Source organism: Microdochium trichocladiopsis (assembly GCF_020744255.1).
Source record: "Microdochium trichocladiopsis strain MPI-CAGE-CH-0230 chromosome Unknown B0I36scaffold_7, whole genome shotgun sequence".
Lineage (NCBI taxonomy): Eukaryota > Fungi > Ascomycota > Sordariomycetes > Xylariales > Microdochiaceae > Microdochium > Microdochium trichocladiopsis.
Genome location: NW_025763550.1, coordinates 2407208 through 2423105, shown reverse-complemented (window position 1 = coordinate 2423105; position 15898 = coordinate 2407208). Strand labels below are relative to the sequence as shown.

At 56.9% G+C, this 15898-nt stretch overlaps 6 protein-coding genes across 6 annotated transcripts; 4 read left to right on the top strand and 2 right to left on the bottom strand.

Moving 5' to 3' along the window:
• Positions 1-1195: 1195 nt before the first annotated feature.
• On the bottom strand, positions 1196-5448 carry B0I36DRAFT_328273 (importin beta-4). The gene is made up of 4 exons (XM_046154574.1): positions 5254-5448; positions 2855-5153; positions 1916-2652; positions 1196-1816 (listed from the first exon to the last, which is right to left on the bottom strand). The coding sequence occupies exons 1-4, from the start codon at positions 5297-5299 to the stop codon at positions 1671-1673; spliced, it is 3228 nt and encodes a 1075-aa protein (XP_046010728.1). The 5' UTR covers positions 5300-5448; the 3' UTR covers positions 1196-1670.
• A 2074-nt stretch (positions 5449-7522) lies between these two features.
• On the top strand, positions 7523-8702 carry B0I36DRAFT_365057 (uncharacterized protein; the record flags this gene model as incomplete). The annotated part of the gene is made up of 2 exons (XM_046159078.1): positions 7523-8508; positions 8582-8702. The coding sequence occupies 2 exons, from the start codon at positions 7523-7525 to the stop codon at positions 8700-8702; spliced, it is 1107 nt and encodes a 368-aa protein (XP_046010727.1).
• A 657-nt stretch (positions 8703-9359) lies between these two features.
• B0I36DRAFT_328269 (uncharacterized protein) lies at positions 9360-10591 on the top strand. Its single transcript, XM_046154573.1, has 3 exons — positions 9360-9583; positions 9737-9933; positions 10086-10591. The coding sequence occupies exons 1-3, from the start codon at positions 9451-9453 to the stop codon at positions 10158-10160; spliced, it is 405 nt and encodes a 134-aa protein (XP_046010726.1). The 5' UTR covers positions 9360-9450; the 3' UTR covers positions 10161-10591.
• On the bottom strand, positions 10592-12958 carry B0I36DRAFT_271649 (Bestrophin, RFP-TM, chloride channel-domain-containing protein). The gene is made up of 4 exons (XM_046151295.1): positions 12433-12958; positions 11991-12352; positions 11575-11924; positions 10592-11490 (listed from the first exon to the last, which is right to left on the bottom strand). Exons 1-4 carry the CDS (start codon positions 12667-12669, stop codon positions 10952-10954), a joined length of 1488 nt encoding a protein of 495 aa, XP_046010725.1. The 5' UTR covers positions 12670-12958; the 3' UTR covers positions 10592-10951.
• Positions 12959-14187: 1229 nt separating this feature from the next.
• Positions 14188-14977, top strand: B0I36DRAFT_351387 (uncharacterized protein; the record flags this gene model as incomplete). The annotated part of the gene is made up of 3 exons (XM_046157007.1): positions 14188-14303; positions 14688-14767; positions 14820-14977. 3 exons carry the CDS (start codon positions 14188-14190, stop codon positions 14975-14977), a joined length of 354 nt encoding a protein of 117 aa, XP_046010724.1.
• Positions 14978-15323: 346 nt separating this feature from the next.
• B0I36DRAFT_328265 (uncharacterized protein) lies at positions 15324-15733 on the top strand. Its single transcript, XM_046154572.1, has one exon. The coding sequence runs from the start codon at positions 15385-15387 to the stop codon at positions 15595-15597; it is 213 nt and encodes a 70-aa protein (XP_046010723.1). The 5' UTR covers positions 15324-15384; the 3' UTR covers positions 15598-15733.
• Positions 15734-15898: the final 165 nt, after the last annotated feature.

Below are 15898 nucleotides of genomic sequence, written 5' to 3'. Positions count from 1 at the left end.
CCACGACTCCGTCCCACACATGGACGCTTTCTGTCCAACCCGTCCCACTCCTCCCAACACGAAACAGCCTTGGACACCACCCGCACACACACTCATCACACGGAGACTACCGGACAGCCGCTCTACTAGACCAGCCACAAGCACTTCAACAAGTCATGACACACGCCAAGACCCTGCAGTTCCCCCTACTCAGGCGATCCCCCAAAAGGGACATGGGAATCCTGATTCCTCGATTGCGCGGTCACTCAGGCTGCCTCACTCTCTGCCCGCACCACGTAACGCGATTTGTCCTACGTACCCAAAGAAGCCCCTCTCGCACGTCCTCCTCGTCGTTGTCATGTATGAAGACACTCGAGCAGCGTAAGTGACATCCTTCTTCCCGGCACAATACTTGAACGAACGCCCATGCGTGGGTACGCGCCCAAATCAGGCAGATCCCGCTCTAGGCTCTTTCAGATGTGAGACAGTGTGAGCGGGGAGGACGTAAGGAGCACCGAAGACCTTTGCCGCTACGATACTTGCACCTCGCGACCTGGCAAACCCGGCACTTTCCATGTGTCTTCGTCCTTTCTACTGCATTCCTCGAGCGCCGGCATGTTGCGAGAGAGTAAAGTAAATAAAACCTGATACAAGACTCTTAGAGCAAGGACCACGATGAGTCTAATATGATACTCCCGGCCAAGCCTGCTTGCTGCATATCTGCTGCGGTTCTCCTGGACAAGTATGAAGCCGCAGAAAAATCTTTCTTTCTTTTGCTGTGCGCGGCTCGGACAAGATGAATGTACAAGCCCAGTTGGGAAGTCCCCACGCCCCCGGGGGGTGCTCAGTTCACAGTCAGCCTGCCGTTTTCGCTGGCTCTTCATTGGTCCTCCTCTTGGACATCCAGACCTGTCTGGCTCAACTCAGCCTCGTCAAGAAAATCATTTCCCGTATCTAGCGGCAGAACAAAGTGCGACCGCCTGCCTGCATGGCCCGGCCCGGGTCAAGATGTAGTGGCGACATGCATGCATGCATGACCCCAGCTGCACTCTGCACGCTGCAGCCAGCACCATCTCGTTTTGACCCAAGGACAGCGGCCCATCTTTCTCCAAAACCCTGAATACGTAACTACGCCATCATACGCATGCATGTTGCAAGCCGTAATTTCATTTAACCAGATGGCTCACCCTCCTCTCACGCTTGCACACATGTGGAATCATGGACATTTAAGTGTTTGTTGAGGTGTTGTGACTATTTATTTGAAAAAAAGGAAAAGACCAGCCATGTTCTGGTGCGAACAACAACGGTCTGATGATGCTCTATGTCTGTGTGTGTAGGGGAAATAAAGGGGACCGGGGGGGAATCTATGCAAACGCTAAACCAACCAAATGTGTGCCCAACCATCCTATCATCCATGTACCAGCCAGGTAAGTTATCCCTTTTTCTTCTTCTCTTCCCAAGCCACGATCAACCTAGATCGACCGCGAAAAGAAAGAGGTAGAAAAGAGCCCAATCCATTGCCAGGACGTTCGTTCCGTTCGTATCGTTCGTTCGCCAATTTTTGTATGTATGCCATGCCAACCGTAATCATCATACCATTACCCATTTTCTTTGTTGCTGCCTTGAGCTCCATTTGATCCAGGAGGGGGAAGATATCGCAGTGGTCGTGCTTTCTCTCTTCTCCTTTCTCTCTACTTGGACAGGTGGGTCAGGAGCTCCTGCACGAGAGCCCGCGTGGCGTCGTCCTCGAGCTGCTCCTCAGGGGGGCTGAGCACCTGCTGGAACACGGGGATGAGCTTGGGAGTAAGCTGCTGGACGGTGGGCTCGGACATGGCGTCTTTTTTTGAAACACCCTCATTAGCAAAACATTCATCAAGAACTCTGGGAACGGTGGGGGGGGTTCGTTTCGTGGATGGAGGGCACACAAAGAACTTACAAAGCTTGTGGATGCACTGGTAGACGGGCTTGTTCTCCTCGTAGTCCTCCTTGAGCGGGAGGAGGTCGACGAGCGCGGGGAGCACGTTGGCAATGGGCACCTTGTCCGGGTGGGCCATGATCATGCGGCACACGCAGCCGGCGGCGTTGTCCTGGAGGCGGGCGTCCTTGAGCTGGAGCAGGGGCTCGAGCTTGGCCAGGATGTTGTTGTACTCGGGCAGGTACGTCTTCTCGTCCTGGGAGTGGAAGACGAGCTGGCCGGTGGCGTAGGCGGCGTTGGACTTGGTCTCCTTGTCCTCGTCCGACAGGCGGTGCAGGAGCGGGCGCAGGAGGGTCGCGGTGTAGGGGGAGCAAGCGCCGCCCATGTAGTTGACGCACTCGGCGACGACGCCGACGGCAGTCGAGCGCTCCAGGGACTCCTGCGAGCTGACAAACTTCATGATCGGCTTCTCAAAGACCTTCCAGATCTCGGCGAACTGGGAGCCCAGGGCGGCGGCGAGGCCAATGACGACGTCGAGCGCGGTGTCGACGGTCAGCCAGTCCCACTCGGAGCTGCCCTGCACGGCGGCCTGCTCCTCGTCCTCGTCGCCGAGATCCTGCTGAGACGGGTGCGAGCGGGTGATGATTGTGCCGAGGACAGTAATGACTTGCTGCATGAAGTCCTTCTGGCCGAGGATGGAGGGACCGCAAGCCTTGAGGGTGAAGGCGACGCTGCGGTTGATCTCGGTGACGACGTCCCTAGTAAAGCTGTCAGTATTTGTGTGTGTGAAGGTACTCCAATGATAAACATGACAGTGTGGCAGGAATCCATCAGATGTGATTTTGGTTTACGGGTTCTCAGCAACCGCGGTGAAGCGTCTGAGTGAGCTGGGTATAACGCAAAGTAATCATCACTTGGAAGGGGGCAAATGTATGGGAAGAAGAGACAAGTTGTACGTACCGGTCAGACTCGTCCTGCCAGATCTGGAGAGTGGCAGTAGAGACAATCTCGCCAAGCTTGGCGATGTTGGCGTTCAGCGGAGTCTGCAGAGGCAGACCAGGCTGCCACTTGGTGCCGGACTCGGCCTCGAGGACCTCACAGACACAAGCATACGTGCGCCAAAGCGTGCCGATGGCAGTCTTGCGGCAGCCCTCGTAAGAGTGCTCGGCGAAGGGAGTCACGAGCTCAATCGCTCTCTCGATATACGGAGCGCTCTTCTCCTTGGCGCAGTAGATGACCTCGCCGAGAACCTCGAGGGCGATCTCCTTCTCGAAAGCGGCGGCGGAGACACCGACAAGGTCATCCCAGTCATCCTCATCATCCGAGTCGTCCATGCCGTCCTCATCATCGTCATCATCGTTGCCCTTGATCTTGATCTTCTTGCCGGCGATGATAACCTCCTCGTCGACAAGGCCCTGCTGGTCCTCGGCGAGGTCAAGCTCAACATCCTGCTCCTCGAGCTCAAGGCTGTCGAAGAGACCCTTGAAGATACCGGCGAGAGAGTCGCCCAGGTCACCCTCGTAGACACGAGCGAGTTGGGACCAGAGGATGAAAGTAGTCTCGCGCAGGTGCGAGTTGTCCAGCTGAAGAGCCTTCTCGCTGGCCTGCAACAAGGGCATGACGTAAGGGCTGAAGTCCTTGGCACCAACGCCACCAGCGATGCGGCCCATGGCATTGCAGACGGCGGAGCGGAGGGCGAGCTCGTCCTCGCCGTTCTCAAGAGTGACCCATGCGGACATGGCCTCCATGGTCTGCTTCAGGAAGGGAATGAAGGCAGTCTTGATGGAGGCAGCGATGGCACCAAGGGCACCAGCAGCCGCGGCCTTGACCTTGACATCAGGGTGTCCGAGGAAGCTACCAATCTGGGTGATCATGCTCTCGCCGTACTTCTGCATAATCTCGTCGCCAAAGCCCTCGGCCATGGAGTCGATGACACCACAGACGGAGCGGATGATCTCGGCGTTCTTCTCGTCCGCGGCATCGCTGTTGGCGTGCTCGAGGTTCTTGACAAGGGCAGTCATGATGTCGTCGTGGTGGGCAGTCATGCTGTCAGCGAGGTCCTCACCGAGGCGCATGAGACCAAGGAGCGCTGAGTAGCGGACAGAGCGCTCGGGGTCCTGAAGTAGCTGGAGGACGCCCGGCATGAGGCCAGAGATCTGAGTGGACATGAACTCGGGAGCGCCCTCGGCAGAGTTGCCCAGTGCCAGGATGCAGGCCTTGCGCTCGCCTGGGTTCTGCGAGCTGGCATACTTGGGGAACTCCTCGAGGAGAGGGACGATGACCTGGCGGGGAGGCAGGTCGCTCGAGAGCTGGTCGATGAGGGCAAGGGCAGTGCGGGCGGGGGTGGTAGCATCATCCTCGTCATCGTCGTCGTCAACCTCGGAGAGAATCTGCAAGCTCTTGCGCATGAGAGCGCCACCGAGGTCGGGAATACCCTGAATCTTCATGCGGCGGTAACGGACGCATTGAGCAAGGAAGGCAAGCGCCTGGTTGCGAACATCCTCGTCGGCCTGGGTGTTGCTGGCCAGCTCCATCATGAAGAAGACCAGGTCCTTGAAGTACTTGTTGATGAGAGCCGACTCGTAGGCGAGGAATGACTGGAAGACCTCAAAGGACTGCTGAATCCTGTCAGAGTCGCCGCTCTCGACGGCATCCTTGAGAACATCGACCATGGCAGGAATGAACTCCTGCACGGCGTTGAGCGAAGTCTCGTCCTCATCGACATCGACCAGCATGAGCATGGCGCTGATGGACAGCATGGTGTTGACACGGACATCGCGGCTCTCGGGGTCACGGATGGTCTTTGCGAAGAGCTCGAACAGCCGGGCAAGGTGGTCCTCGAAGTAGGGAGGGTTGGCCTCGAGAAGGCTGAAGATGACGTACGAGCCGACCTCACGCTGGCCAACGGCATCGGATGTGGCGAGCTGATAGATGGCAGGCAGGAGGTCGGTCCACTCGTTCTGTTCGAAGTCGAGGGTAGCGATGGCAGCAATGACGCGGGACTCGCCATGGCGGCACTTGGAGTCCTGCTCGCGGACAACAGCCTGGAGCAGCTCGTTGCGGACGGCGGGCTTCTGGCCAGCCTCGATCTTCTCCCAGTGCTTGTGGACAAGTCTCAGGGCCTGGACCGCCGCAAGCATGCGGATGGTCGGCTCGGGGCTCGACACGATGACATGGAGAAGACCAATGAGGGCCTCTGGGTGCGGGTAGAAGTCCTTGCGGAGCTCGGCGGTCGCGGCCTTGACCTTGTTGGTGTCGGCTAGAGAAGAAGCGACCAGATCAGTACTTGGGAACCTCGAGAGGGAGCTTTAAGCAAGCTCAAGACACACAGGCGCGTTCAGATCGAGGGGAATACTCACGGATCTGGGTGCTCTTCAAGAGCTCGACAAGCTTGTTGTGGTCCATGGCGACCTGTTTCTGTGGTTTCAAGGCTTGTGAAAACCTCGAAGTCTCAAGACGCTGGTCGGGAGAAGGAGAGGACGAGAAGCGGCAGACCGTCCGTCGCCTCTTATTGTTCCCTAAATTTTCTGAGCCTCTCTTCTGGAAGCACCCCGCGACAGGGTCCTTGGCGGGGCCAGGGAAAATTGCTGCTGCCCAAATCTCTTTTTTTTTTCTTTGGCTCGAGGGGCCGCCGCCGCCATCATGGTGGGGCCGGGGGTCCAAGTCCCCTGCTATTGTCTCGATAAGATAAGACGGCCATAGCCCACGCAGCACTCACTCACCGACCGAGCAGGCACCAGACATTCATTGGCAAAACTCTTCTTCCGCTCTCAGTAGAGATGCAATGCCAGGAGCCAGCCAGCAATCGATGCACCCACTACACAATTGCGCCTTCGTGTATTTGGATGATCAGTCTCGGTACGGGTGTTGCCCACCGCCTCTGGCGTGGGCGGGCACATACCCCACATTTTGCTGGTGGGGAACTCGCCAACGCCAGGCAGGCAGCGTCACTGTGCGGGCGCGTGTTGTAATGCGGATGCTCTCAACACCGTCACATGGACAGAGCGCGTGTCTTCACATGATATCGCATATGATATCTTAAGCCATTTCACACGGTGAAGGCATGAACCCCTGGCTGCCAGCCGCGAGCAGTTGATGCACCATGAGAACCATGGGCATCCGTGGCCAGCTTATTGTTACGGCCGCCGGAGAATTTCTTGCACCATGGTGCCACATTTGAGTTGTAGCTGTGGCCAAGGACCTTCTCTTGTGATGCATGATGATTTCGCGGCAAAACCGCAAACCTGACTTGGCACAGGTCAGACTGACTCTGCATCGCTGTACTTAGCATAGATGCACATACAAGTTTACTGTGCCTGACCACGGAAAACTGGCAGAGGGTCTGTTTAGAAAATGTGAAGGTCGTCTGGCGGACCGCCAGTCACAGCTCACAGGGGTATGCCTGTCGATTCAACCATGTGGTCGATCATCAGGGGATAGGCCGTGAAGAACAAGAGAAAGAGGATGAAGCAATAAAATAACCATGGCGGTTGGAGCTTACTTGAGGGATGCAACGACGGTTCGTGGCAGAATCATGCTTCGGGGAAGAAGTCTGGAAGGCGCGACTCGAACAGGAAAGACTGCCATCCGTAGAATAGTTCGTGCAGGGCCTGGCGGTGCAGGCTGTCAGTCTTGCGATCCTCATGAATCATCGTTTGAATGTTTGAGTTGGCGATGCTTTGAAAGCCGCCGGACGACCACGGACGAATGCTCCGGTTCGCGGCTGAGCCGTTTTGAGACTTGGCACCTTGTGGATTTCCAGCCGGTATGCACATGGTTTGGATAACAACGATGAATTTCAAGAACGATGCGCATCGGTACTGTGACAGTCGAACGGTGAAGTCTGTCCTGCAAGTCACGATTGTGTCCTGTGCAATCCTGCGTGACATTGTAAGGCAGTCATCGTCTGCAGGCGGCTTGCAGAGCCGTGATTTACAGTGCTTATGCGTGACAATTGTGGAGCCCAGAACCTTCCTTGTCCACGGACATGTTGGACGGGGAACTCTACTTGCAGTTCGCTGCGCGCCGAGCTCTTGATTGGCTCTCGTCAAAGTCGTAAACATGCCCGATTTTGCGCATTTGTCCGCCGGGACGGACCGTCTTCGCACAGCGAGGCTGCGGCGTGCTTGCAGCTCTGGCGCGCTTGACATGATGACGCTACATGATGTATTTCGGCCCTCCCACTCGGCCCTCCCACGCGCATCGTCCAAGGTTAGTTCGTGCAGTGCATGCCACCATCAAGCTGCTGCATGGCCATGGATCAAGGGTCCCCTAGTCCTGCCACGGCAAGCTCTTAGTTTGCTCTTGCCAGGGGTCTCTTGGAACTCACGGCCCCGAGGGCGGGCGGTCGTTGTCAAGGTGTTTGCCATGGCGGCACTCCTTGGCCATAAAGGCACCACCATCTCGCCCCCTTGAGCCGACACGCAACACTTCCAGCATCCTGTCGCTGATGGCTTGGACAATTGGTAAGCCCAACGCATAGCATCACCTACGCGTACATACCCTGAGGCACAAATCACACATGACACAGCTGTAGTCCAAGCAGCTCGCAACAGCTTCAAGGGTCGTTGCGAACGGGTACACCCTCCCTTCCACGGCCAGACCTCAACCGCCTCCGGTCACAGCACAATGGCATCCACCGCGAAGCACACGAACGGCTCGCTGCAGCTCGAGAAAGCCGCACGCAAGGAGAAAGGCATGCTCGCCTTCTTCAAGCGGCAGTTCGTGACCCCCGTACCCATCCCGACCTCCATCATCAACCTCTCCGGCAAGACAGCAATTGTCACCGGTGCCAACGCGGGTCTGGGCTTCGAGAGCAGCCGGCAGCTCCTCGGCCTCCAGCTCTCGCGGCTCGTCCTAGCCGTGCGATCCCAAGCCCGCGGCGATGCTGCGGCCGCCAAACTCCGCGAGGAGTTCCCCGAGGCCCAAGTGGAGGTATGGATTCTGGACATGGAGTCGTACACCTCCGTCCAGGGGTTTGCCGACAAGTGCAAGGCCGAAGTCCAGCAGCAAAAGCGGACCATCGACCTTGTCCTACTCAACGCGGGCATCCAGCGGACACAGTACGAGACCGTCCCGGAGACGAAGCATGAGCGGGTGCTGCAGGTCAACTACCTGTCCACCATGCTCCTAACGATCCTCCTGCTGCCCATCATGAAGCAAGGCCACCGGCAGGCACGCCAGTCTGGTGCTGTCGCGGCTGCGGCCCCGCCCGTGCTGAGCGTCGTGACTTCGGACACATCCTATTTCGCGCCGGTGGACGTCAACGCGCCGTCCATGCTGGGCCTGCTGGACAATCAGCCCACCCCCAAAAAAGCATACAGCTCGTTCGAGCACTACTCGCAGTCGAAGCTCTTCCAGCTCTCATTCGTCCCAAAGCTCGCTGAGCACGTCGACCCCGAGGATGTCGTGCTCAACCTGGTCAATCCCGGGCTGTGCCGGGACACGGCCTTCAACGAGGGCGCCATGTCTGGCATCACGGAGAAGCTGTACCACATGTTTATGGCCGTGGTGAGCCGGACCATCGACGTCGGCGCATCGACGTATGTTGATGCTGTGGCCGTCAAGAGCAAGGAGAGTCATGGAGCGCTCGTCAGTGATTGGACGATCAAACCGTGAGTGATCCCACTTCAAGCCGGCTACTCTTTTTCAAAGCCTGGAACTTGATGACTAACGTCCGGTATGCAGTTTCCCGCCTGTCCTCTACGGTGACTCGGGAAAGGAGATCCAAGAAAAGTTGTGGGATGAAACGATGGCCGAGCTAGAGTTCGCCGGTGTGCGCGAGATTGTGAAAACCTTAAGGGAATAGGGAGGTTCCATGTGCGGTCCTCGAGAGGACGAGATGGGCCAGAGAACGTCTGCGATTCGTGGAGTGAATCTCCCAGGCTTATTCCGAGAGTCGTCTTGGAATGGATGCAGGCATGATTTCAAATCTGTCAATCTAAGAGATCCGTGTCTTTCGAGAATACTGCCTTAGTACAATGTCCCGATGTCAAATTCACCACCATGTAGAGTCCTTGTTTTCAGTGCTGAATCCCCGACCGGAGTCCACGACGGTCTACCACCGCGTGTTGCTGCTTGGTGGCTTCCAAACCTTTCCCATGGAGGGACACCCCAAAAGCGAGACTGCCATTGCACACGCATGAACAGACAATTGCGAATGAATAATACTCCAGGTTATGAAGAAGTATCAATGCAGCATATGCAGCATGTCGGCATAACGATCATTTACCTTGTCGTGCGATTGTCTCAGCCACTTGGTAGATACGTATCTGTTGGGGTTCCAATCGTGATATAGCGACGGGCGGCGCTTCCAGCCTTCTGAAGGGCATGGGCTGTGTCGTGTCCTCTGAGGCCAGATACTGCCACATAAACAATCAACTCTTCACCATCGGGGAAAGGATATAAAGAGACGAAAAGCCTCTCTGTTGTCTGCAGACATTGTTCTGACGTCCTGGAACTATAACGTAGCATTGCGTGAGCAGCAGCTTTGGCAGTGAACATCAGCGGCAGCAGAAATACCACAGCCGAATTTTGCCAGCCTCCAAAAAGGCACGATGAAGTCCAGCCTCATCAACATCCTCGTCCTCGCAACGAGTGCAGCACTGGCTCGGACAGCTCCGCACGCGGGCCTGTCCGCGGATGACACACCCGAGGATGGGAGCCATGTCGCTGTGGTCGCTCCATCCGGTGAGTTCTTGTGTCCCACCCCCCCCCCCCTTAACACATCTTGACTAGCCCCGAATTATGTCTATCGCCTTTTCTCTACCAAAGACTGTCCCACGCGAGAATATTGCTAGGCCACGTGAACATTAGACATGACAGCTTACCCGAGCGTGACAGTAACAACAGTAGCAGCAGCACCAGCCATTAAGACCTCCCTCGTCGCCTCAGCAGTTTACAACATCGACAGCGTCGACGCTGACGAGTCGCGCCGCAGCTGCTGGCGCATCATGCGCGTCGCGGCCTGCGTGACGGCGGCGTACATGCTCGGCAACCTCACCGCCATCGAAGAGTGCATCGACGGCAACTGGGATGACGTACGCCCCTCCTCCTCCTCCTCCTCCTCATCATCACCCACTCCCCCTCGTAACCAATCCCGCCGCCCACCAGAAGCAAATTTATAGGATTATAGCAAAACGCGCTAACACCTTTTCCGGCTCTGCGTTCGCCTCTCGCCGCGTTTTCACAGCTATGCGAATGCTCAGACATCTTCCCCGGTCTGGACGACTGGCTCGAGCAGAACCGGCCGTGCCAGAAGCACTGAGTCACCGGCTTCCACCAGTCTATCATCTCCTACGAATACTGCTACTACTACTACTCACCACCCATCCACCCAACCCTGTCCCCACGATCACCATAATTATACAAAAGAAGAGCGAGGGATGAGATTTCAGGACAGGTCAGGGGCAAGACAAGTTGCAGCACTCTTTCACGCGCGCGCCCACGGAGAAGGGGGAAGGGGCGGGTGCTGGTAGGCGTGGGTGAGACACAATACGCATATCGCCCGTGTGATCCACCGCGCCGAGAGAGGACAAAAAAGCCCCAATACAAGGCACTGTCAGACCATATGCGCCGCCTATTCGAGTCTGTTACTTGGCATTAACATTGAGAGGGTGGTGGGACTGGCAAGCAGATTACATGTCCTCGCATTCACGAACCAGCTCGCGCATCAATCGTAAGGCATGTATGACCAGTGTTGCCCGATGTAGTAGTGGTGTGTGGAATTGTCAAATTATGGAAGTGAAGAAAATAAATTAACCCTGAAAAGCCAAACGCAAAACTCTGTGTGGTGGAAGTAGTCGCTGGATGAGCCCAGATTGCGACTGGCTGGGTCCTCGGCCTCTCGGTTTCGCCAGAAGACTCTTGAGGGCAAAGTGGTCATCTCAGCAGGCAAGCTTCCGCGATACTTCCATTCCTTTTTTATGATGCCGTTGTATCCTGCAATGCTCCAGTAATGCCCCCAACAAGTTTCACAGTCTGTTATGTACACATCGTGCTTCCTTTGTTGGAAGCAGATTTTCTCTCAATCTTCACCTTGGGCTCCTCTTTCGTCGCTTAGACGTTGTTCTCAGAGTGCACCTTCTGCTCGCCGTTCAGGCTGCCCTCCGCGGTGGTGTTCGCACATCCAGGCGTGCCGCCAAACGCGTTATGTGGGCGGTTGCGCAGGGTGCGGCGAAGAGCGCCCTCGGGGCGGCTGGCCCAGACCTCGTAGGACGAGTTGCTGTGCGGGAAGAGGACCTTGTTCTGGGGGTGCTTGACAATGTCGGCCCAGACGGGCTTCGGGCGAGCGGCCATGACCTCAAAGTCCTCCATGATCTGAGCACAGAACGCCTCGAGCGGCAAGTCGTTGACATCGTTGCCGAACGGGTTCTCAATCTCGCGGCCGATGAAGAGGATGGACAGGATAATGGCAGAGGCGGCAATCGTGGCAGGGATGGTGATCCACTCGAGGCCAGGGAGCAGCTGGAAGGGCAATAGCATGACGTAGAGCCAGGTGATCTGCTGGATGGCAATGGCGTAGGCGATGGGCAGAGGGGTGTTGAGTACACGATCACAGCCAGTCAGGACGTCGTTCAACGAAGCAAGAGCGTTGTCTACGCAAATTCTGGGTCAGTATGCTCTTGCGTATTGCAAAGGCCACACAAAGCGGCGCCTTCTTCTCTCCGAGATCGACTTACAGGCTGTGGTCTGCTGCATGGGAACGGTCAGTTGGCCGTTCTCGACGAGCGAGTCGACGTATGCACTGAGATAGCATAGGATCTCGAGCGGCAGGTTGCCGAGCGGGCTCGTGGCCTTCTTCATCTCCTTGCGCGGGTTGGACTGGGCAAATGTGATGCCAAGGCTCTCGCCAACCTGCTTGAACATGCCCTTCTTCCTAACAAGGTCGAGCTTCTCGTTCGTGGCCTGCTCGGCAAAAGTGTCCAGGTGCTCAACGAGGTCCTTCAGATCGTGGTAGTGAATGTAAGGCTCGAAACGCAGCTTGTGCTTGAGCGAGACGGCGAAGGCAACAAGAAGGTTCATTGCGGTGCTAAAAGCGTGGTCACTGTCAGCATACATGGTAGATAGTGCTGTCACGAATCGAATATTTACTTACAGCTTCGAGAGCACGTCCTCCTTGGTGCAATCGGGACGTTCTTTGCCGTGAATCCAAATAACGCGCGCAAGGCTGTGGCAGGTCAGGGTGAGGGTACCCCAATAGCGGCGACCCTCGGCATAACGCTCATAAGCGGTGGAGCTGCGGAAAGAGAGACCGAGACCGACAACGAAACCGGTGACAGTGAGGAGGACGTTGGAGATTCCGAGATTGACGTAGGGGACCTTTTTGTGGATGAGGGTGATGCAAGTGGCCCAGAGACCGATGAAGGCGATCGGGAGGATGAGCTTGGGGATGATGCTTCCGTGGAGCTGCATGAACAGAGGCCACTTGGAGTGCTTCGAGATATCACGAGGACCGGCCTGTGGATGGGAGAAGTATGATTAGCTAACAGGCCGCTGCAATGCGCGGACGGGCGAATTGCCCCGGCAGGCGGGCTCACAAAGTAGTCGTCGAGGTCGATGCTTGTCTGGCGGCGGCTGAACGGGTTCGGGGTCTGAGTGCCCTGGGGTGAGGTTGGGAAGTCCTCCTCGTTGAGGTCGTAGGTGACCTCCTTTGGCTTCTGGGTGTTGATCTGCGATGGCTGGTCGGCTTGCACCGCAGCAGAAGCGTGAGCATTGCCATTGGCGGGGGCGGAAGCCGCGCCAGGGCCAGAGTGGCCACCTCCTTCCTCAGACATGGTGAGCGAGGCTGTGGTTTGTGGTCGACACGGAAGAGCCGGGAGGTGTCGTCAGATGACGCTGGTGGTGGTGGTCGGAACCTGAGGAGGTGGTGATGATGATCAAGGACGCAGGTGCGGCTTTTCTGGAACGTTGGTGTTGCCGAGAGGAAAAAGAAGACACGGGAAAGACGCAAACACAGGTAGGAAATGGTCGCGCAAGGAGAATCAACACCGCCAGGGAATTGAAGCAGGCATGGGGTAGAGATCAGCAAAAGACAACACCAGGCCGGGCGGGGAGAGTGAGGGCGTCGAGCAGCTTAAAAGGGAGCACGCAGCAGACCAGGAGCAGGCCATGCGTGATCTCAGCTCGCTCGTTCACACCACGCCACGCCAAGCCGCGGCGCCGTGACAACATTTTTCTCGACGGGGACCAATCCGGGGCACACGCGGCCCTCCCAGGGCTTGGGATGGCTGCAGGGCGGCCTGAGCCGCTGTGTGGAAGGACCCCAGGGTTGACACGCAGACAGGCCTGCGCATCGCGGAGCCCAAGCTAGAGCGGTCGTGATGGAACCCGCCCAGTATCAAAATAGTGCATGCCCCCATAGGCTGCATACCACCATAGGCTAGCAGTGCATACCTGGACCCACCTTGATATTGGCGTACCCAATCAAAACGTGAGTATTCTGCCTCAAACTCTAGAGCGCGTCTGGTATGCACGGACGCTTTGGCGCGTGCACGGGTCACAACTGTCTATACCGCCTACCTTGCTACGTTAGTCCGAGGTCGCGACGTTTATACTACGTACTATCAACAAAGCCGTCACGCCGCGCGTACAAGTTATAAGGCTAAAATTACCGCCGATGACACTCTATAAGCATGCTACATGCGGCGCCCATCAGGACTTCGTAAGACAGCATAGTTGTAACCAACGCGGTAGTACGTGTATGCGCGATCTAGAGACACTGGCAAAAAACTCACGTTGTAGTCGGTACATTCGTATCAAGGCGGATTGAGGTATTGCTCAAAAATAGCTGTGGGCCAATGGCGAAACGGCTAGCCCGCATCGGGGCTGAGCCACCGCGCAGCGAGCTGCTCAGGGCACCAATCAGTGGCCTGCCAGCGCATTCCTGGCCAGGGGCAAGCCGGAGTGGCGTGGTGGCGATGCTTTAGAGTTTTGTGGGGCACCCTCATTCATCGTCCCTTGTCTGCACCTTTCTTCTTTGTTCCATCTTTTCGCTGACAACGCCAAAACGGTCAACGTCGAGAGCTCTGCGGCCGGAGACTACGGCTTCAGGTGCTGGCCAGTCGCGTCATGCTCGCATGCCGCAGCCCCCATCCTGCGTCCAGTCCTGCGCGGGTCGCAGGACTGTTCTTGTTTGGTGCGGAGGGGGGCGTGACGGGGAGCGCATCCTTCTCCGGGCAAGGGATCAGCGGAAGGTCAGGGCATCCGGTGCCAAGACACTAGGCCAAATAACCTTAGACTCTAGGCTCGGTGCAAAGAGATTGTCTCCAAGATTCAAGAGTGCCCGCTCGCCCATGAGCTACTTCGGCGGATCCCCCTGCGTGGTGTGTGGGTTTCTCTTTCTGCACGTCGTAACAGCTGTGGCCCGACGGCCAACCACTGAGTATTCGGCTGCACCCAGGCAAATATAGTAAGTAGTCCAGCTAGGTGCTCATCGTCCATACTGCAGGAGTGAAGCACACCACAGGGCAGCCCGGGATGCTTGTCAGCCTGCAGTATTTCCGCTTCTATCCTTTGAGCAATCCCGCCAGGCCGTCAGCGCTAAGTCAGTGGCCCCCAGGAGCGCCAGGCCGAGGCCTGGGGTTCGCCATGCTCGTACATCCCGGCGAATGAGCACGCCCACTGCACTGGGCCCCCCTTCTATTTCCGCTGCCGACAACGCATTCTGCGTAAGCCACCTACGGAACCACCCGCCAGGGCCGCTTGTTCAGCCTCAGCCAGCCAGCCCCTTGGCCTTGGCCGTGCAGATGTCTCGTGATCCGCTCGCATCGATCGAAACAATTTTCCTCAACAGCCTCATTACTGATGTTGCTCTCCGATCCTGGCAGGTAGGGGCGGTCAAGGTCATTATACTCCATTCGAATCATTGGGGGCGTAAGCCCGTCTGCATAGGATCAACTCTCGCGAGACGGCTGAAGCTACGTAGGCTTGGTAGGCAAGCGGCTGCTCGTGCACGGGTACCCAGTGTTTGCTTGGTCGCCAATATTTGCTGACGGCCACGGCTCGAGCGCCGATGCGTCCAATTACATCAGATCCCTGTCACACCGACTGCCGGCTGCCTCCGTTCTCGTTGGCGAATCTTGAGCAGGGGCATGCCCAGCTGCTGGTTGGGACTCTCCTTCGGTGCGGCAGGACCTGACAAGTCCTCTTCATGGTTCGAGGCAAAGTCATTTCCACAGTGATGAGCGCCCTAGCTCTGGGTCAAGTGACTCGTCTTGATCTGGCATTGGGACAGTCCGGCAAAGCCTTCTTCTCGAAAGGGGTCCGCCCATACCGTTATCCGTCCAATGTCCGGAGTGGCATGCGCTAGTCCTCTGGAGCCTTCCTGTCATCCCTGGGCGAATTAGTCTGAAACACAGTTGCACCCTGAAACAGACGTGCACGCCTGCGCTGTCGCTCATCAGACTCAACACTTGTTGCATCCGTGCAAATCAGCCCAGCCTGGAGGCGACTTCTCTGGAGAGCACAAGGACAATCTGAGTGTGTGTGGAATGCAGGCGCTTCAACAAATGCCCATATGTACGCGGAGTATGCTTGTGAGCGCATGTGTCTTTGCTGCCGCATCGCACCTTGTCCTTGGTGGATGCGAGGGGCAAGTGCTAATTCAGAGTACCCATATTATCCGACAGCTTTCCTGCGTGATGCAAAACTCTGCCCATTCGGATGCCGGTACAGATGAGCAGATAGAGCGAGTTCTGGTCTGAACAGAGACCAAGAGCATGCTGCCTGCCTGCAAGCTGCGCAGGCTGGCATGTGGAACAGGCACTTGGGAGCGTCTCGCATCGCGAGCCTATTTGCACGCGCAGAACTTTTCAAGGGTGGTTTCGGCCGAAGGCCCTCGAAGGCGATTTCGAGTTACTCGTGAAACTTTCGCGATTGAAATTCACAAAAGCGGACGGTCCCTTTGGACAGCCTCTATTATTGGCGTCTACGCAAACCAGAGAAGCTCAGAGGTAATGGTGAGCAGTGAAACCATTTAGCCACACTGAGGCTCCGGCGACATGA

Coding starts and splice junctions, on each gene's coding strand:
- B0I36DRAFT_328273 (XM_046154574.1), bottom strand. CDS start 5,299: ATGGACCACAACAAGCTTGTCGAGCTCTTGAAGAGCACCCAGATCC. Junction 5,154..5,253: donor CTTGAAGAGCACCCAGATCC/GTGAGTATTCCC, acceptor CTTCTTCTCTAG/CCGACACCAACAAGGTCAAG. Junction 2,653..2,854: donor TGGCAGGACGAGTCTGACCG/GTACGTACAACT, acceptor CAGCTTTACTAG/GGACGTCGTCACCGAGATCA.
- B0I36DRAFT_328269 (XM_046154573.1), top strand. CDS start 9,451: ATGAAGTCCAGCCTCATCAACATCCTCGTCCTCGCAACGAGTGCAGCA. Junction 9,584..9,736: donor CGCTGTGGTCGCTCCATCCG/GTGAGTTCTTGT, acceptor CGAGCGTGACAG/TAACAACAGTAGCAGCAGCA. Junction 9,934..10,085: donor TCGACGGCAACTGGGATGAC/GTACGCCCCTCC, acceptor GCGTTTTCACAG/CTATGCGAATGCTCAGACAT.
- B0I36DRAFT_271649 (XM_046151295.1), bottom strand. CDS start 12,669: ATGTCTGAGGAAGGAGGTGGCCACTCTGGCCCTGGCGCGGCTTCCGCC. Junction 11,925..11,990: donor GAGGACGTGCTCTCGAAGCT/GTAAGTAAATAT, acceptor CCACGCTTTTAG/CACCGCAATGAACCTTCTTG. Junction 11,491..11,574: donor CATGCAGCAGACCACAGCCT/GTAAGTCGATCT, acceptor GAATTTGCGTAG/ACAACGCTCTTGCTTCGTTG.
- B0I36DRAFT_328265 (XM_046154572.1), top strand. CDS start 15,385: ATGCAGGCGCTTCAACAAATGCCCATATGTACGCGGAGTATGCTTGTG.